At 48.7% G+C, this 20,987-nt stretch overlaps 1 protein-coding gene across 1 annotated transcript in view; it reads right to left on the reverse strand.

Annotated features, from left to right (window-relative positions):
- Window positions 1–16,135, reverse strand: part of NIPA1 (NIPA magnesium transporter 1) — a 28,776-nt gene extending 12,641 nt beyond the window's left edge. The window contains exons 1-3 of the mRNA XM_030931230.1: window positions 15,919–16,135; window positions 2,657–2,704; window positions 1,198–1,288 (exon numbers count right to left, since the gene is read on the reverse strand). Coding sequence (XP_030787090.1) covers window positions 1,198–1,288; window positions 2,657–2,704; window positions 15,919–16,090 — 311 coding nt within the window. The 5' untranslated portion in view covers window positions 16,091–16,135. The remainder of the gene's footprint in view (window positions 1–1,197; window positions 1,289–2,656; window positions 2,705–15,918) is intronic.
- Between the last annotated feature and the right edge of the window lie 4,852 nt (window positions 16,136–20,987).

Below are 20,987 nucleotides of genomic sequence, written 5' to 3' on the forward strand. Positions count from 1 at the left end.
CCCTCCCTCTTATGTCACTGAGAACCAAACCCGGGCCGTTCTCCTAAGAAATTCCATGTGCTGTTGACTGCGTCAGTCATAAACCCTATTTCACATCCACCGGGACCATGTGTTATTCATCCCAACCTCTGTACCTGGGCTGAGGTGGGGACTGGCCGGCATCCAGCAAGGAATGCTAAGCACCCCAATAAAACACCAAGTGACTCATTTTGCTTAATGAGTTCTCAGAATAACGTGCCAAGGTGTCAGAAGACTCTCTAGTCTCTAAGATGTCCTCCAGGACAACGGCCAGAAGCATGAGAGCAGCAGATTCACTGATATGCACGAATGAATTAGAATTTCAAATATACTAAATGTGGCCGGGCGCAGTGGCTCAAGCCTGTAATCCCAGCACTTTGGGAGGCCGAGACGGGCGGATCACGAGGTCAGAAGATCGAGACCATCCTGGCTAATACGGTGAAACCCCGTCTCTACTAAATATACAAAAAAAAAACTAGCCGGGCGAGGTGGCGGCGCCTGTAGTCCCAGCTACTCCGGAGGCTGAGGCAGGAGAATGGCAGTAAACCCGGGGGGCGGAGCTTGCAGTGAGCTGAGATCCGGCCACTGCACTCCAGCCCGGGCGACAGAGCGAGACTCCGCCTCAAAACAACAACAACAACAACAACAACAACAAAAAAGAATTTCAAATATACTAAATGTCTAAGAAAAGGGTTAATAATACCCAGAACTATATTTGAAGGGATAAAATTAAACAATACAGAGTAGAATACCGAAGATCTATCTTCTCTCGTTTGTTTTAAGGCAGAGTCTCGCTCTGTCTCCCAGGCTTGAGTGCTAAAGTGCCATCTCAACTCACTGCAACCTCTGCCCCCCAGGTTCAAGCAATTCTTGTGCCTCACCCTCCCGAGTAGCTGGGACTACAGGTGGTCGCCACCATGCCCGGCTAATTTTTTGTACTTTTAGCAGAGACAGGGTTTCGCCATGTTGGCCAGGTTGGTCTCAAACTCCTGACCTCAAGTAACTCACCCTCCTTGGCCTCCCAAAATGCTGGGATTACAGGCGTGAGTCACTCTGCCTGGCCTGAAGATCTATCTGCTGTTACAACTTTGCTCGTATTACTTTAACAGAAACATTTAAAATGAAAAGTTGTTATATCTACACTACACATTAAACACCAAACAAAATCTTGGCTCTCACCCGAACGGCACTCCAAGGGCGCCCAGGGGAGTTACCAGGACCGTGGGGACCGCCGTGTAAGCCAGGAAGTTTCCAATCTGGCCAACAGCCACTGTCAAGAAAATCACAAGGATACCGCTTGCAATTATAGAGCTCTCGTTTAGCACTGATCAGAGTTGAATTTTGCAAGGCTCTGCTCTGAAAGGGCTACTTCATTCCCATTACTTGTGAAGAATCACATCTGGGGTGTCATCTGCACATTTAAGGGGTCATGGGTCAGAGGTCAGGCCCCACACCTTCACTGGTCCCGTCAGTCGAGTGAGTAGGTTCAGCTCTCCATGGAAAATGCCGAACCTAGCCAGCAGTGACTGAAATGGGCGTGGCACTGGGCATATCTCCACTCACCTAACACATCCTTGTTTTCACACAAATCAGGCAGAACTTCCTGTGCACCCTCTAGTGGCCTGGGACCTACTCCGGCATAGGTAGCTGGCCACGGTGACAGGCCACTGGCATAGCAAGAGGACACAGCACTGCCGCACAAGACTGCAGCGGGACATCACCCGGACAGAGCTTAGAGGAGCTCTTCAAGGAGCAGAATTGGTATTGCCACGTAATGTCGTATTAAAAGACAAATGTGACAAAGTATATGATGTTTCTTTTTTTTCTTTTGAGACAGAGTCTTGCTCTGTCACCCAGGCTGGAGTGCACTGGCGTGATCTTGGCTCACTGCAGCCTCCACCTCCCAGGCTCAAGCAATCCTCCCACCTCAGCCTCCAAATAGCTGTGAAACAGGCACATACCACTATGCCCAGCTAATTTTTGTTTTTGTACAGACAGGGTTTTGCCATGTTTCCCAGGCTGGTCTCGAATCCTGGGCTCAAACAATCCACCTGTCTCAGCCTCCCAAAGTGCTGGGATTACAGGCGTGAGCCACCGCGCCTGCTGGCCAAACACAGTGTTTCTGAATTTCAAAGACAGTTGTCCTTTATAATACCTTTAGAGTTCTGAACTCTAATAATATTATTTATCTTTACATTATAGCACATGACCTGATCTTTGAGTCATGAAACTCTCTGGTAAACCAGCTGCGCTGAGAAAAACAAGGCGGCCTAACATGGAATTTCACCAAATGCCGACAGGCCAACTACACTGAGTGAGCAGGAGCTGTTTTAATTTCTTCGGGCTCAGGACAGATCAGCCTGGACTGAATTCACGGCTAATCGTGGGCAGCAGGGCCTACGCCAGCTCCTAAGTTGTCCTTCTGCACTCTCGTCCTGGGAGGAAGGGGAGCAGGGACAGTGCCCTGGGGAGGCAGGGACATCTGAACTGAAAGGCACGCTTAGGGGCCGGGGAGAGGCCATGTGACACCCTCTTCCAAAGAACAGAGCCACCCTAGCCCAGCCGCTGCAGCCCTGCCCAGACCAGTGATGGATTCTAAGAAAGGAGAAGACCAGACTTCACCACACAGGCTACTTACTTGCGATTGTGCCAGCCCACCACACAATGTCTGTTAAATAGGAAGTACCTATAAAAGAAGGAGATAAAAAATGTCAGGAAAGTGGGTTTACAAGCTACGTATGTCAGGAAGAGGTTTACAAGCGAGAAACTTTTGACATGAAAACTAAAATTGAAAAGAATGGGCCGGGCGCGGTGGCTCACGCCTCTATTCCCAGCACTTTGGGAGGCCAAGGCAGGCGGATCACGAGGTCAGGAGATCGAGACCATCCTGGCTAACACAGTGAAACCCCGTCTCTACTAAAAATACAAAAAATTAGCCAGCCGTGGTGGCAGGCGCCTGTGGTCCCAGCTAATGGGGAGGCTGAGGCAGGAGAATGGCGGGAACCCAGGAGGCGGAGCTTGCAGTGAGCCAAGATTGTGCCACTGCACTTCAGCCTGGGCGACAGAGCGAGACTCCATCTCAAAAAAAAAAAAAGAGGCCGGGTGCGGTGGCTCAAGCCTGTAATCCCAGCACTTTGGGAGGCCGAGACGGGCGGATCACGAGGTCAGGAGATCAAGACCATCCTGGCTAACACGGTGAAACCCCCGTCTCTACTAAAAAAAAAATACAAAAAAATTAGCCGGGCGAGGTGGCGGCGCCTGTAGTCCCAGCTACTCGGGAGGCTGAGGCAGGAGAATGGCGTGAACCCGGGAGGCGGAGCTTGCAGTGAGCTGAGATCTGGCCACAGCACTCCAGCCTGGGCGGCAGAGCGAGACTCCGTCTCAAAAAAAAAAAAAAAAAAAAGAAAAGAAAAGAAAAGAATGAGTGTCATACTGTTTATTCACCCTAAAGAGAATCTTTCATTTATAAATAGCAGCATTAGAGACCACTGAAAGTGGCAAAGTCAAGATATTTTTTGCAACCAACACAAGCTGACCCAAATAAGGAAATGAAATCTTTATACATCAGTTTTCTTTCACCCAACAAGCTACCACAAAGACAGATATTCCTTCGATGGAGTTTTATTTTTATCTCAAAAGGATTTGAGTCTTTACAGTCCAACTCTCTCATGCATTTACTGTAGCCCATTTATATAAGAATTTTATTATCATAGGGTTTAATGACTTCCTGCTTAAACAAGTTACTCAATTTTCATTATTTATAACTCTTCTGATATGACTTTTCTTTCAGCCATGCAGGTACCACATCCTTACACTCACCTGATGCTCTGACACTTGACCTAAGACTTGCCCAGCATCCTCTCAGGTTACCCCACCCATCCCACGCAGGGGAGGCAGAGCCCCAGCACCTTCCTCCCTCCCCCTGCCTCTCAACAGGCGTCTATGGTGAGAGGTCTCCCAACCTTTGAGACACGTTTGTCCTTCATATATGGCAAAATGCTAAGCACTTTTTTTTTTTTTTTGAGATGGAGTCTCACTCTGTCACCCAGGCTGGAGTACACTGGTACGATGTTGACTCACTGAAACCTCCACTGCCCGGGTTCAAACAATTCTCCTGTCTCAGCCCCCCGAGTAGCTGGGACTACAGAAGCGTGCCACCACACCTGGCTAATTTTTGTATTTTTAGTAGAGACAGAGTTTCACCAAATTGGTCAGGCTGGTCTCGAACTCCTGACCTCAGGCGATCCAACTGCCTCAGCCTCCCAAAGTGCTGTGCTTACAGGCGTGTACCACGTCTGGCCTGCTGAGTATTTTTTGAGGAGATTTTTTGTTAACTGCAGATTACAGTAATGAATTCCTTTTTCTTTTTCCTTTTTTTTGAGATGGAGTCTCACTCTGTCGCCCAGGCTGGAGTGCAGTAGCACCATCTCGGCTCACTACAACCTCTGCCTCCTAGGTTCAGGCAATTCTCATGCTTCAGCCTCCCAAGTAGCTGGGATTACATGTGTGCGCCACCACGTGTGGCTAATTTTTGTATTTTCAGTAGAGACGGGGTTTTGCTATATTGGCCAGGCTGATCTTCAATTCCTGGCCTCAAGTGATCCGCCCACCTCGGCCTCCCAAAGTGCTGTGATTACAGGTGTGAATCACCGAGCCCAGCCACAGTAACTAATTCTAATTGTTTTTATTCTCAGTAGTAAAACCACAATTTGGTATAAGACACACAGCCTGCTAGCCTGCTTAATGGAGCAGCAGAGCTATAGGCATTACAAAAAGTACTTTCAAAATGAAATGGGGCTGGGCCCAGGGGCTGACACCTGTAATCCCCGTATTTTGGGAGGCTGAAGCTGGACCATCACTTGAGCCTGGGAGTTCAAGGTCAGCCTGGGCAACACAGCAAGACTCTATCTCTACCAAAAAATTTTAAAATTAGCTGGGTGTGGTAGTGCATGCCTGTGGTCCCAGCTACTCAGCAGGCTGAGACAGGAGAATCGCTTGAGCCCAGGAGGATGAGGCTGCAGTGAGCCATGATCACGCCACTTCATTCCAGCCTGGGTGACAGAGTGAGACCCTGTCTCAAAAAACAAAAAAAGGATATTGCAATTTGATCACATCACAGTAAAAACTGATTTAGGCAGAATCATCAATGGATACTAAAATAAGTTAATGAAAATTCACTGAGTCACCTCTACAGGTTTTTCTTATTAATTACAAACAGAAAAAGTTATCTTTACAGAAAAGCCTGGTGGACATTGGCTAAGCCAAGTAGTCAAAGTCACCAGCATCAGTTGTGCCCCCTGCCTGCTGCAGCTGTCTCCCAGCCGAGCCATGCTCTGCCTCTGCTGCCAGGCTCCAGGTGCCAGAGGAGAGCCTGGCACCACTGGGGCTCCTGTCCTGTGTCCCTCAGCGTATCTCATACAAACAGGACCCAGGGTGTCCTATGAAGCAGAGAGTTTAGCGTAGCTTAAGAATGCCCCATGGTGGGCACTGCAGGAGAGCCAGCTATTAATGCAGAATCAACGTTAGATTTCTAAATGTGCTCATCAAAGCGGCCATCCCAAAATGCATGCCGAATCCTGAGTGAAAGATCATCAGGTCCAGAATACTGGTGCGAAAAGTCCGTGGACCAGTTTCCCAGCAAAACCACCGTAACTAACAAATAAAGTACTTTAAAAAGTGGGCCGGGCGCGGTGGCTCACGCCTGTAATCCCAGCACTTCGGGAGGCCAAGGTGGGTGGATCACAAAGTCAGGAGATCAAGACTAACCTGGCTAACACAGTGAAACCCCATCTCTACTGAAAAAAACACAAAAAAATTTAGCTGGGCGTAGTGGTGGGCGCCTGTGGTCCCAGCTACTCCGGAGGCTGAGGGAGGAGAATGGCGTGAACCCAGGAGGCGGAGCTTGCAGTGAGCCAAGATTGCGCGCTGCGCTCCAGCCTGGGCGACAGAGTGAGACGCCGTCTCAAAAAAAAAAGTGAATTTAAACTCTGTGGAAATTACCCTAAGGGCATACAGAAAATATCTCCTTTTTCAGTCCTGATTTTAGTGATTCGATTCTTCTTTTTTGCTTGGTCTAGCTAAAGGTTTGTCAATTTCATTGTTCTTTTCAAAGAACCAAAACTTTTGATTTTTTTGGGGGGGTTTTTGGATTTTTTTTTTCCTTTTTGATACAGGGTCTCACTCTGTTGCCCAGGCTGGGGTGCAGTGGCATGGTCTCTCAGTTCACTGCAACCTCCACCTCCCAGGTTCAAGTGATTCTCCTGCCTCAGCCTCCCAAGTAGCTGGGATTACAGGCATGGGCCACTGCGCCCACCTGTCCTTTTATTGTAGTCAACACGGTTTGGTCAGGAGTTTTTGGGAAGTCATGGGATTCCTGCGACAGCAGCTGGACTGTGTGACCTTCCTGCAGTGAAAGTTGGTCCACGGATGACAGTGACCAGTGCAATGAGGCCCACAGGCTCCCTCTTTCAGTGCTATGGTTATCCCAACACTGATAATCGCATAGTATATGCTTTTGGCCGTTAATAAAATGTCAAGAGTCACAAAATGGAGAGGAACCTGGGATACCAGGTACACAGGAATGGTAAAGTGAACAAAATGACTTTTGTTTTTTCCCCAAAGGGTCCAGTTCAGTTCCAAGCATTGCACGCCCTGCAACTTGTACTCTCCAGCAATAATTTAGATTTGCACAAATCAAAAGGTGTTTAGGTCACCCTCACCTTTTAAACCAGTATTAGGCAAAATTTTTCTGCATCCACAGACATTAAGCAAGTCAGGTTTTTCTCCATCCAGGTACCTACCCCACACCCCTAGCCACAAACAAAAGTAAAGGTCCTGCACATGGTCTCCGAGAGCCTCAGTCCAGGAGTGTCCCCTCTGCTCTGCCCTGAAGGAAGTGCATGGCCATGTGCCCAGCTTCCTCACTGAGCTGGCTGCTCCATTTTCCCTCCTCCTTCTTCAGCCAGGAGCTCCTAGGAGCCTGCATTCCATATTAGCCCTTGGCCCCCGCCATATATACATGTCTGTTAGGGTATCTAAAACAACTGGGTTTCTTCAGTTTCACCCTAAGCATTGCTGCCCCTAAGCACTGCTGTTCTGAAAGCTCCTTTTCCAGCACTCTCAGTAGGTATCTATGCCCAAGCTTCTCCTCTTCCCAGCTGATGACCGTCCTCTATTAATCTTCAGGTCCTGCAGCCTCAGCAAGAACAGGGAGCTGCAGCACTGAAGGAAGCAGAGGATGCTGTTTGTCTTGCCACACTCACGCCTCCTCCCCCACTCCTAGGTGTGGGCTGCAGAGGGCATGATCACTACGTTCCATTGGTTTTCCTCTCATTGGAAACCCTGAGTGCTGCCAGTTGCATAGCTGTTTATAACAGCTAAACTGTAAGACAAAGAAGTGTTTGTGTAAGCACTAAAGAGCCTTGTCAGGATGACAGTATCAACTGACAGTGATGCTGTCCAACCAGGGGCATGTGGCCTTAAGACCTTCCATTTAGTTATAGATGTGTCAGAAATGTCCTTAAAAGACAGCTGTCCAGCGTAAAAACATAGATGAGCATCCGATGTACTTACCTTCTAATTATTCCACAAAAAGAATTGCTTCCACTTATGTGTGCTCCTAACAGCAACAACAGAAGTAGGTGATAAAAGCCAAGCAAGGGTGGATCAGTAGTTCTTTGTAAATTAATGCCTGGACTTCAAAAATGTATAAAAAAGATGTTACATAGTTTTTACAGAGTTCTTTTTTTTTTTTTTGAGACGGAGTCTCACTGTCTTGCCCAGGCTGGAGTGCAATGGCGTGATCTCGGCTCATTGCAACCTCCAACTTCTGGGTTCAAGCAGTTCTCCTGCCTCAGCCTCCTGAGTAGCTGGGATTACAGGCTGCACCACCATGCCCAGCTAATTTTTGTATTTTTAGTAGGGGTTTCACCATATTGGTCAGGCTGGTCTTGAAGTCCTGACCTCATGATCCGCTCATCTTGGTCTCCCAAAGTGCTGGGATTACAGGCATTAGCCACCGTGCCCGGCCCTACAGAGTTCTCTAAGAAGGGCTAAGAATAAATAAATATTATTTCCTGACACCAGCACAACCAGATGAAGGCATTAACTGCAGTGAATGTGAGCACTGCTGTGCACCAACTTACTCATGGATTTAATATTTGAAGTTTTTTGCCTGTTGGTTATTAGATATGCAGAACTTATTTTTCCTAAGAAATAGTTTGGCAATTATGGAAAAAAATAAAGTTTTATGACATATACTATCTAATTTTAAGATTTAATATAGGCTGGGTATGGTGGCTCACGCCTGTAATCCCAGCACTTTGGGAGGCTGAGGCAGGCGGATCACAAGGTCAGGAGATAGAGATCATCCTGGCTAACATGGTAAAACCCCGTCTCTACTAAAAATGCAAAAAATTAGCCAGGTGTGGTGGCGGGCGCCTGTAGTCCCAGCTACTCGGGAGGCTGAGGCAGGAGAATGGCATGAACCCGGGAGGCGGAGCTTGCAGTGAGCTGAGATCACGCCACTGCACTCCAGCCTGAGCGACAGAGCGAGACTCTGTCTCAAAAACAAAACAAACAAACAAACAAACAAAAGATTTACTATAAAACTATATAATCAAGACAGTATGGTACTGGCATAAGGATAGACAAACACAACGGAATAGAGTTCAGATATCGATCTATACATGTACCGCCAGATCACAGACTGAATGAAGCACCAGTACAATTCAATGGGAAAAGTCTCCTCAACAAATGGTGCTAGACCAACTGGATATTGTAGAGAAAACACTGAAGTTTAACTCATGCCTCAGACCATCCTGTAGCTCAAGGTAGCTTACGGACCTAATGGTAAACCCTAAAGCTGTGAAGCTCGAAGAACACACAAGAGGATGCCGTTGTGACCTGAGGAGAGACCAAGATTTCTCAGGCAGAGATCAAAAGCGCCAACCACATAGGAAAAAAACAGATAAATTAGACTTCAACAAAATTAAACATTCCTGCTCTTCAAAACCAACTTTTAGACCAGATGCAGTGGTTCACGCCTGTAATCCCATCACTTTGGGAGGCTGGGGCGGGTGGATCACGACGTCAGGAGTTCAAGACCAGCCTGGCCAAGATGGTTAAACCCCCTGTCTTCTACTAAAAATACAAAATTACTAAAAATACAAAAATTAGCTGGGCCCGGTAGCAGGCGCCTGTAATTTCAGCTACTCAGGAAGCTGAAGCAGGAGAATAGCTTGAAACAGGGGGGCGGAGGTTGCAGTGAGCCGAGATTGTGCCACTGCACTCGTCTGGGCAACAGAGTGAGACTCCGTCTCAAAAAAAGAAAAAGGCACTTTTAAGAAATGAAAAGGCGGCCGGGAGCGGTGGCTCGAGCCTGTAATCCCAGCACTTTGGGAGGCCGAGACGGGCGGATCACAAGGTCAGGAGATCGAGACCATCCTGGCTAACACGGTGAAACCCCGTCTCTACTAAAAAATACAAAAAAACTAGCCAGGCGAGGTGGAGGGCGCCTGTAGTCCCAGCTATTTGGGAGGCTGAGGCAGGAGAATGGCGTGAACCCGGGAGGCAGAGCTTGCAGTGAGCTGAGATCCGGCCACTGCACTCCAGCCCGGGTGACAGAGCAAGACTCCGTCTCAAAAAAAAAAAAAAAAAAAAAAGAAATGAAAAGGCAAGCCACAAAGAAAATATTTGCAATCCCTATATCTAACAAAAACTTGTATCCAGATTATAGATATATAACATATCTATATGTATTAATGTATATGTATATATGTGTTTATGTGTGTGTATACACACACATACACACACACACACACTCTTACCAGTCAATAATAAGGCAGAACCCAGCAAGGCATGGTAGCTTACGCCTATAATCCCAACACTTTGGGAGGCCAAGGTGGGTGGGTCTCCTGAGGTCAGGAGTTTGAGACCAGCCTGGCCAACATGGTGAAACCCCATCTCTACTAAAAACACAAAACTTAGCCAGGCATGGTGGCGGCTGCCTATAATCCCAGCTACTCGAGAGGCTGAAGTAGGAGACTCGCTTGAACCCGGTAGGCAGAGGTTACAGTGAGCCAAGGTCGTGCCACTGAACTCCAGCATGGGCGACAGAACAAGACTCCGTCACCACCCACCCCCCAAAAGAAGTTCACCAACAGGAGAACAGATATGCAAACTGGTGTACTCAAACAACACAACAGTCCTCAGCAATAATAAGAACGTATGACAGATACCCACATCATGAGGAACCTTGAAACTATGCCCAGCAAAAAAAGCGGACATAATACATACTATATGATTCCATGTATATGAAGCATGGGAACAGGCAAAATTAATTCAACCTATGCAGATGGGTACCAGAAGAGAAGGCACCTTGGTGTGGGGGATGGGGCCCCAAGGAACTTTTTAGGGTGGCAGCAACGATCAATTTCTTCACTGGGCTGTTGGCTACACAGGCATATTCATTTGTCAAAACTCATCAAACTGTACCTTTATTATCTATGCAGCTTATACTATGTAATTATATCCCAATACTTAAAAAAGAAATGGTTGATAAATAACAGTTAAATTTCTTCCCAGCACTTTGGGAGGCCTAGATGGGCGGATCACGAGGTCAGGAGATCGAGACCATCCTGACTAACACGGTGAAACCCCGTCTCTACTAAAAAAAAATACAAAAACTAGCCGGGCGAGGTGGCGGGCACCTGTAGTCCCAGCTACTCGGGAGGCTGAGGCAGGAGAATGGCGTGAACCTGGGAGGTGGAGCTTGCAGTGACCTGAGATCCGGCCACTGCACTCCAGCCTGGGCGACAGAGCGAGACTCCGTCTCAAAAACAAAACAAAACAAAACAAAAAAAAGCAGTTAAATTTCTTGGTGGTGAGGATTTCACAGGTAGCACATTTATCCCTGCACTCATGGAGGTGTGTACATTAAAGATGCACAGCTTTTTATATGTTAATCACACCCCAATAAAGTGGTTTATTTATTTATTTATTTTTTTGATGGACTCTTGCTCTGTCACCCAACCTGGAGTGCAGTGGCAGGATCTTGGCTCACCACAACCTCCGCCTCCCGGGTTCAAGCGATTCTCCTGCCTCAGCCTCCCAAGTAGCTGTGATTACAGGCGTGCACCACCATGCTTGGCTAATTTTTGTATTTTTAGTAAAGACGGGACTTCACCATGTTGGTCAGGCTGGTCTCGAACTCCTGACCTCATGATCTGCCTGCCTCGGCCTCCCAAAGTGCTAGGATTACAGGCATGAGCCACGGTCCCTGGCCCTTAATTTTTTTAATTTAAAAAGTTCAGTTTCTGGGTTAGCCCACACAATGCTGACCCTAATACAACTAACCACTGTAATAAAGCTTCTTGCAGTTTCTATGGGAGATGTCATTCCCTGTTTCAAATGGAAATTAAGAGTACAGCACATATTAACACATGCTTCTTCCTCTCCATCCTCCCTCCAGGGAAGCTCAGTGCAGTATCTGTATTCTATTTATTTGTTCCATCTATCAAATATTTACTGAGAATCATCAGTGTACACAGTCCTCAGTGAATATAAAGACATAAAAAGTCACAGCCAGGGGCGGTGGCTCACGCCTCTAATCCCAGCACTTTGGGAGGCCGAGGTAGGTGGATCACAAGGTCAAGAGTTCGAGACCAGCCTGGCCAATATAGTGAAACTCCGTCTCTATTAAAAATACAAAAATTAGCCAGGCACGGTGGCAGGTGCCTGTAGTCCCAGCTACTTGGGAGGCTGAGGCAAGAGAATTGCTTGAACCCAGGAGGTGGAGGCTGCAGTGAGCCGAGATCATGCCATTTCATTCCAGCCTGGATGACAGAGCAAGACTCTGTCTCTCCAAAAAAAAAAAAAAAAAAAAGTCACTAGACGTGGTATCTGCCCCTACAGAGCACCCCTCTTCCTCTCTGCCTTAACTAGAGGCAATTTCTCTCATCCTTTCCCCCACCACAGGGACCAACATTGCCCCCACGCCCCTGAGGGCTCAGAAGCCAAGCTAGCAGACTCCTTGATACATGACAGGTAGATGTCAGGTATTATACCTGTACTACTGTGCTCTGCTGATGTGAACAGAAAAATCTAGGATAATGAGCTGTCAGTCATGTGGACTGGTAAGGAACTGGAAATGTCAATGCCCTGTAAAAGTGGAACGAAAACATTCATGCAGCCCTGAATATGTTTGCAAAGAACATCTAACGGGGGGACAAGCTCACAATAGAGTGAACACAACCACAGGACATAAACTGGCACACCTGGGGTGGGCTCAGGGCATGCTGCCTCTTTTTCTTTTTTGAGCTGGAGTTTCATTCGTCACCCAAGCTGGAGTGCAGTGGCGTGATCTCGACTCCCTGCAACCTCTGCCTCCCAGGTTCAAGTGATTCTCCTGCTTCAGCCTCCCGAATAGCTGGGATTACAGGCATGCGACATCACGCCTGGCTAATTTTGTATTTTTAGTAGAGACAGGGTTTCACCATGTTGGTCAGGCTGGTCTCGAACTCCTGACCTCAGGTGATCCACCCAACTCAGCCTCCCAAAGTATTGGGATTATAGGCGTGAGCCACCGCGCCCAGCTAGCTGCCTCATTTTTTTTTTTTTTTTTTTTTGAGGCGGAGTCTCGCTCTGTCACCGGGACTGGAGTGGCCGGATCTCAGCTCACTGCAAGCTCCGCCTCCGGGGTTTACGCCATTCTCCTGCCTCAGCCTCCCGGAGTAGCTGGGACTACAGGTGCCCGCCACCTCGCCTGGCTAGTTTTTTTTTGTATTTTTAGTAGAGACGGGGTTTCACCGTGTTAGCCAGGATGGTCTCGATCTCCTGACCTCGTGATCCGCCCGTCTCGGCCTCCCAAAGTGCTGGGATTACAGGCTTGAGCCACCGTGCCCGGCCACCTCATTTTTAAAATTACATGATTAAGAGCTGTACCACCCAACATGTAGGTCTTAACTGCATCCTGATTCTAAAAGAGGAACTGGGCAAAACTTCTAAGATAATCACAGAAATTTAAACACTAACCAGACATGTGAGAACATTAAAAAATTATTCTTAATTTTTTGGTGCAATAAAGGTGTTATGTTTAACAAAGAAATACTCATTGAAATATGCAGATGAAATGGTAATTTGCTTGGGATCTATTTCAAAACAAATCCTACAGGGGTGTGGGTGGGGTTGGCACTGGGGTATAGATAAAGCAAAATTGGCCAGGAATGATGATTTGTTGTTATTGCTGGCATTGAGGAGATTCAGGGGGGTCATGTGCAGGTTTGTTCTTTGGGTATATTGTGCAATGCTGGGGTGTGGGCTTCTAGTGAACTCATCACCCAAACAGTGGACACAGTACCCAACAGGTAATTTTTCAACCCTCACCCCAGTCATCTACCCTCCCCGTCTAGTAGTCCCCAGTGTCTATTACATCATTTTTTTTTTTTTGAGACAGAGTCTCACTCTGTCTCCCAGCAGGCTCCCTGCAGCCTCAACCTCCTGGGTTCAAACCATCCTCCTATCTCAGCCTCCCCAGCAGCTGAGACTACAGGTGCACCACCACACTCGGATTTTTTTTTTTTTTTTTTTTTTTTTTTTGAGACAGAGTCTCACTCTGCAGCCCAGGCTGGAGCGCAGTGGCGCCATCTCGGCTCACTGCAAGCTCCGCCTCCGGGTTCCCGCCATTCTCCTGCCTCAGCCTCCCGAGTAGCTGGCACTACAGGTGTCCGCCACGACGCCCAGCTAAATTTTTGTATTTTTAGCGGAGACGGGGTTTCACCGTGTTAGCCAGGACGGTCTCGATCTCCTGTACTCGTGACGATCCGCCCACCTCGGCCTCCCAAAATGCTGGGATTTCAGGCGTGAGCCATTTTGCAGATTTTTAGGATACAGATTTCTTAGAACATCTGATAGGTGGTGTTATCATTCTCAATACCTTACCAGTGTGTTAATACATGTTTTGTGCTTTGGATTTTTCATTAAGAATCACTGCTCCCAGTCTATCATGTCTTTTTTAAAAAGCTGATCTGTTATTTTCCTATTCACCAATTCCTTTGAGCCACATGGGCTGGGTTGAAACAACACAGTTTTACTCAATTTTTTAGAAAACTAAAGCCTGTATTCAGCTTTCCTTCCTTTTTCTATCATGTCTTACATTTGGTGTTCACGTGTTCTTAGGCTTCTCCTGGTTGTGATGCGCTTTCAGATTCCATGACCTTCACAGAGGACTGGTCAGGTGTCCTGCAAAATGTTCTTTTTTTTTTTTTTTGAGATGAAGTCTTGCTCTGTCGCCCAGGCTGAGTGCAGTGGTGCGATCTCGGCTCACTATAACCTCTGTCTCCTGGGTTCAAATGATTCTCCTGCCTCAGCGTCTCCAGGAGCTGGTACTACAGGTGCGTGCCACCACACCAAGCTAATTTTTTGTATTTTTAGTAGAGACTGGGTTTCGTAATCTTAGCCAGGATGCTCTCCATCTCCTGACCTTGTGAGCCGCCGGCCTCGGCCTCGGAAAGTGCTGGGATCACAGGCGTGAGCCACTGCGCCCGGCCGCAAGATGTTCTTCTGCTCCGGTTTGTGCGCTGTTTCCCTCATGCTCACGCTAGGGCCGTAGACTGGGATGGTGAGGTGCTTTCTCAGGCCATCCTATTAATAAGGTCTCGCGTGTTGACCATCTCACCCAGTTCTGGGGCACAGACAGGTGCTCCCTGAAGTGTGGCTGCGGTGTGTGTGCAACTGTGTGCCTTAGAGAGAGACACATCTGCATCCTTGGGAAATCATACTTGGTTTTATTTAATTCTATTTAATGAAATTTTATGGGAAGACCGCTATGCTTTCACTTCAAAGCTGAATTCCTTACACTATCCATGATTTTATATTTTCATTTGAGACTGTCGGGCCCTTTATCTCTTCTCTGAAGCCACGACTGGCTCGCTCAGAGAAAGTTTCACCTGCCTTCCGGAATGTAATCTATTAAATGAGTTCACTTTCTCTCACAACCCATGACTCGGCGGCCACATCCTTCCCAGGGAGCTCTTAATATTCTTCTTCTGAGAATACGCCAAGAACCACAAGACTTTCTCAGTCCCTCTGGAAGCAATGGAAACGGACGGTTTCACAGCCTGCCGCATCCTGCATTGGCAAAACCGTCCCCTCCGGGGCCTCCCAGCACAAAGGATACCGGCAGAGAGCTCGGCCCCGCATTGCACGACGGAGTGCGGGGCTGCAGGGATCCACCGGGGAGGTGGCCGTGGCTCGGCAGGGGCTTGGTTTCGGATCTGCCGCGTGCGTTCTCCATACTGAAGATCACTTACATTCATTCGGTGCAGGTCTAAGCCGCAACGGGCTCCGTCAAGCACCCCAGGAACGCACAGCTCTGAGAGCCCGCCCGGGTCTTCCTTCTGCACCCGCGAAGCCCCTGCCGGGGACTGGAAATCCCAGGTCTCGCTCCCCCGAGCGCGTCCTAGGAGCGGGGCGCACGTCGGCTGAAGCGGCGCTTCCAGGCGGGCGCCGGGCTCCAGCGCCCCAGGACCGCGCCCGCAGGAGGCTCCCGGCCGCAGGCTGCGGGCAAGGCGAGGGCTACAGGGCGGCGCGGGGAGGGCCTGGACCGAGAGAGAAAGTCAGCCGGGGAAGCGCGCACACCGAAGCAGGCCCCTCCAGCGGCTGGGAACGGAGAAAAGCCGTGGCGGCGGCGAAGCGCCGGACGCACCTGTGATTCCTGGGCCGCTCCGGGAACCCGAGTGCCAGAACGCGGCGCAGCGGGGCGGCCCCGGGGAGCACCCGCCCGAGCAGCGCTCCCCCGGCCCGGGCCCCGTCCCCTACCCTGACCCGGACGCCCCCACCTGCGACCGCCATCTCCGCCCGCGGCGCCGCCCGCCTCCCCCACCCGCCCGCCGCCCGCCCTACCTCGCCGCTTGGCACGCACGATGCCCTTCTTCTGTAGCACGAACGTGGACCCGTTCACCAGGCTCGACACAACGGCCACGCCCAGGCCGAGCGACACGGCGGCGGGGCTCGGGCTACGCGCCCCCTCCCCGGCCGCCGCCGCCGCCGCCGCTGCCGCAGCTGCAGTCCCCATTCCGCCCGCGCCCGCCCTCCGAGCCTGCGCCTGCGCGCCGCGCCCCGTGGGGCGGGAGGGGGGTGACCGCGAGGCGCGGGCGGGGAGGCGAGGGGAGGGGGAGGAGCGGGAAGAGGGGCGGGGGCGGGACGGGGGTGCCAGGGACTGGCGTCTAGGGCTGCGGGGACGGCAGTGAGGGGCCGGTGAAGCGCTGGGTGGGGCAGGGGTTCCCAGATTTCGCAAATGCAAATGCAGGACTCCGGGTTAAGTTTCCAGCGCGGAGAAACACGCGTACTTTCTGAGCGGAGTCCCCTGCAACATCCGGGCGGCGGAGCGCGGCAGGACGCACACGCGGGCAGCGCTCCCCGCAGAGCCTCCAGCCCAGGCCGGCCCAACCTCCCGGAGCGCGAAGCCCCGCGAGCCGCTGCGGAGATCGAAGGGGAGCCCCGGCGGTGGGCGTTCCTCCTCCGCCCTTCTTCACGCTAGAGTCAGCTCCACTGGGGCTCTGGGCTTGTGCTCCCACCGTCTGATTTCCTCGTTTTAATGAACTACAACAAAATTACAGAAAGCTTGAAAAATAGGAAAAAATTATTTTAAAGTGACTCAATTCCACAACCCTCACCTAATTATTAGTATTTAAGGTGTCTTCCCATATGTATACATACTTTTACATGTTTCCGATTACAATATACGAAACTTCCTTTTAATTTAATACTATATCATAATCAGTTTCTGTATCGCTACATAAATATCGTTATTCTAATGACAGTATAATAATTTGTCTAACCATTCAGCCATTGTTGAGTGTTAGGTTGCTACCAGGTTTCTTTGTTTTTTTGAGACAGAGTCTCGCTCTGTCGCCCAGGCTGGAGTGCTAGTGGCGTCATGTCCGCTCACTGCAACCTTCTGCCTTCAAGCGATTCGCTGCCTCAGCCTCAGCTAGGATTACAGACGTCCGCCACCACGCCCAGCTAATTTTTGTATTTTGAGTAGAAACTCGGTTTCACCATCTTGGCCAGGCTGGTCTTGAACTCCTGACCTCAGGTGATCTGCGCGCTTCTGCCTCCCAAAGTGTTGGGATTACAGGCGTAAACCACCACGCCTGGCCGGTTGCTGCCAGGTTTTCTTGACTATAAACGATGCTACAAGCTGGGCACGGTGGCTCACACCTGTAATCCCAGCAGTTTGGGGGGCCGAGGTGGGAGGCTCGCTTGAGCTCAGACGTTCAAGACCAGCCTGGGCAACATAGCCAGACCCTGTCTCTACCAAAAAAAAAAAAAATTAATTAGCGGGGTGTGGTGGCTCGTGCCTCCAACCCCAGCTAGTCTGTAGGCAGAGGTGGGAGGATGGCTTGAGGTGGAGGTTGCGGTGAGCTGTTCTTGCACCACTGCACACCAGGCTGGTCAATAGAGCAAGACTGTCTCAAAAACAGGAAGTATAAACCTTTTGGCAGCTTTGCATACCGCATTATTATTTTGTGAAGAAATATAAAATCGAGCCCAGTGCGGTGGCTCACGCCTGCAATCCCAGCACTTTGGGAGGCCAAGGCAGGTGGATCACGAGGTCAGATCGAGACCATCCTGGCTAACACGGTGAAACCCCGTTTGTACTAACAATACAAAAAATTAACCGGGCGTGGTGGCGGGCACCTGTAGTCCCAGCTACTCGGGAGGCTGAGGCAGGAGAATGGCAGGAACCCGGGAGGTGGAGCTCGCAGTGAGCCCAGATCGCACCACTCTACTCCAGCCTGGGCAACAGAGCAAGACTCCATCTCAAAAATCAAATCAAATCAAATCACATAATATTTCTGCTTGAAAATTTTTATACTGAATGAATAACCATTTCCTCTTATTCTTTTTTATTGTGGTAACATATATAGCAGATGTCATTTTACCCACTCTTAAATGTATGATTCAGTGGCATTCCTTAACACTTATACAGTGTTGTGCAACCATCACCACTATCTGTTCCCAAAACTTTCTGTTGCCCCAAACAGAAACTCTGTAGCCATTAAGCAGTCGCTTCCCATTTCTCCCTCCTCCCGGTCCCTCATAACCTCTAAACTACTTTCTGTCAGTATGAATTTGCCTATTCTAGGTATGTGACACAAGTGAAGTCATACAAAATTTGGCCTTCCATGGCTGGCTTATTTCACTTAGCATAATGGTTTCAGGGTTCATCCACACTGTAGCATGCGCCAGAGCTTCATTCTTTTAAATGCCTGGGTAATCTTCCATTGTTTATATATATACAACCTTTTGTTTATCCATTCACCTGCCCACAGACTTGGGTCATTTCCACCGGTTAGCTATTGTAAATAATGCTACAATGAACACTGATGTAAATGTATCTGTAGGAGTCCCGATTTAAATTATTTTGAGGACATACCTAGGGGTGGAATTGCTGAGTCATAGTAATTCTATGCTTAACTTTTTGAGGAACTGCCAAACTTTTCCACAGCGGTGACATCATTTTACATTCCCACCAGCACTGTGTGGACTCCGTGTTTTCCATGTTCTCACCAACACTTGTTATTTTCTGGATGTCTTTTTCATTTTCTTTGTTGTTGTTATTGTTGTGGGTTTTTTTTGTTTTTTTGGTTTTTTTTGCCATCCTAATAGGTATGAAGTGGTTGCTTATTCTTTTTAAATATTCTTATGAAGTCCAGGCTCAGTGCCTCATGTCAGTAATCCCAGTACTTTGGGAGGCCAAGACGGGTGGATGACATTGAGGCCAGGAGTTCGAGACCAGCCTGGCCAACATGGTGAAACCCTCGTCTCTACTGAAATACAAAAATTACCTGGTGGGGCGGCCTGAGCCTGTGGTCCCAGCTACTCGGGAGGCTGAGTCACAAGAATTGCTTGAGCTAGGAGGCAGAGGCTGCAATGAGCTGATTTCCCACCATTGCACTCCAGCCTGGGTGACGGAGCAAGACTCTGTCTCAAAAAATATATATATATAAAATATATTTATGATAATAAATATTATATGGAATATATAATACAATATATATTTAATTATATATTATATGTATTATATATGTGTTATATGTGTATTATAATATATAATTATATATTATAATTTTAATTATAATATATAACTTTTTATATATATAAGAAAGAAAGAAATAAGTTAAAACTTATTTCATAAACTTCAGCAGAAGCAAGTGAAAGCAGCAGCAACAGCAGTGCCAAAATAATACAAATATTCACTTAACTAATACTTCCAGTATTTATTTATTTATTTTTATTTATTTATTTATTGAGACGGAGTCTCGCTCTGTCGCCCAGGCTGGAGTGCAGTGGCCGGATCTCAACTCACTGCAAGCTCCGCCTCCCGGGTTCACGCCATTCTCCTGCCTCAGCCTCCCGAGTAGCTGGGACTACAGGCGCCGCCACCTCGCCCGGCTAATTTTTTTTGTTGTTGTTGTATTTTTTAGTAGAGACGGGGTTTCACCGTGTTAGCCAGGATGGTCTCGATCTCCTGACCTCGTGATCCGCCCGTCTCGGCCTCCCAAAGTGCTGGGATTACAGGCTTGAGCCACCGCGCCCGGCTATTTATTTATTTTGAGATGGAGTCTCACTCTGTCGCCCAGGCTGGAGTGCAGTGGCCGCAATCTCTGCTCACTTCAAGCTCCGCCTCCCAGGTTCACCGCCATTCTCCTGCTTCAGCCTCCCAAGCAGCTGGGACTACAGGCGCCCGCCACCGTGTCTGGCTAGTTTTTTGTATTTTTAGTAGAGACGATGTTTCACCGTGTTAGCCAGGATGGTCTCGATCTCCTGACCTCGTGATCCACCCACCTTGGCCTCCCAAAGTGCTGGGATTACAGGTGTCAGCCACCGTGCCCGGGCTATTTTTTTAATTTTTATTTTATTTTATTTTTTTTGAAATAGAGTCTTGCTCTATCACCCATGCTGGAGTGCAGTGGTGTGACCTCGGCTCACTGCAACCTCTGCCTCCCAGGTTCAAGTGACTCTCCTGCCTCAGCCTCCCGAGCAGTTGGGACTACGGGAGCCTGCCACCATGCCTGGCTAATTTTTTTGTATTTTTAGTAGAGATGGGGTTTCCCCATGTTGGCTAGGATGCTCTGGGACTCCTGACCTCAGGTGATCTGACTGCCCTGGCCTCCCGAAGTGCTAGGATTACTGGCGTGAGCCACCGCGCCTGGTCCAAAGTAACTATTATTACCATTAAGAACTCCGTTCCAGATATTTTTCCATGTGAGTACATAGGTTAAATGATAGACATATTTTATCTGATGGGGAAACACATATGGGATTTTAATTAAAAACATAAAACTGGGCCGGGTGCGGTGGCTCAAGCCTGTAATCCCAGCACTTTGGGAGGCCAAGACGGGCGGATCACGAGGTCAGGTGATCGAGACCATCCTGGCTAACATGGTGAAACCCCGTCTCTACTAAAAAATACAAAAAACTAGCCGGGCGAGGTGGCGGGCGCCTGTAGTCCCAGCTACTTGGGAGGCTGAGGCAGGAGAATGGTGTAAACCCGGGAGGTGGAGCTTGCAGTGAGCTGAGATCCGGCCACTGCACTCCAGCCTGGGCGACAGAGCGAGACTCCGTCTCAAAAAAAAAAAAAAAAAAAAAAAAAAACTGTATTTTGCTTGAATTTAACAGAAGAAAAACTGAAATGAAACTAAAGTAACTACTGAATGATGAACATTTTGCCATGAGATATTACTTCCTAAAAGATACACCTAAAATTAAAGTTAGTAGGCCAAGTACAGTGGCTCACGTCTATAATCCCAGTACTTTGGGAGGCCAAGGCCAGCAGATCACTTGAGGCCAGGAGTTTGAGATCAGCCTGGGCAACATGGTAAAACCCCATCTCTGCAAAAAAATACAAAACTTAGCCAGGCACAGTGACATGTGCTTGTAGTCCCAGCTACTCAGGAAGCTGT

This window comes from Rhinopithecus roxellana, chromosome 5 (assembly GCF_007565055.1).
Source record: "Rhinopithecus roxellana isolate Shanxi Qingling chromosome 5, ASM756505v1, whole genome shotgun sequence".
NCBI classification, from domain to species: Eukaryota; Metazoa; Chordata; class Mammalia; order Primates; family Cercopithecidae; genus Rhinopithecus; species Rhinopithecus roxellana.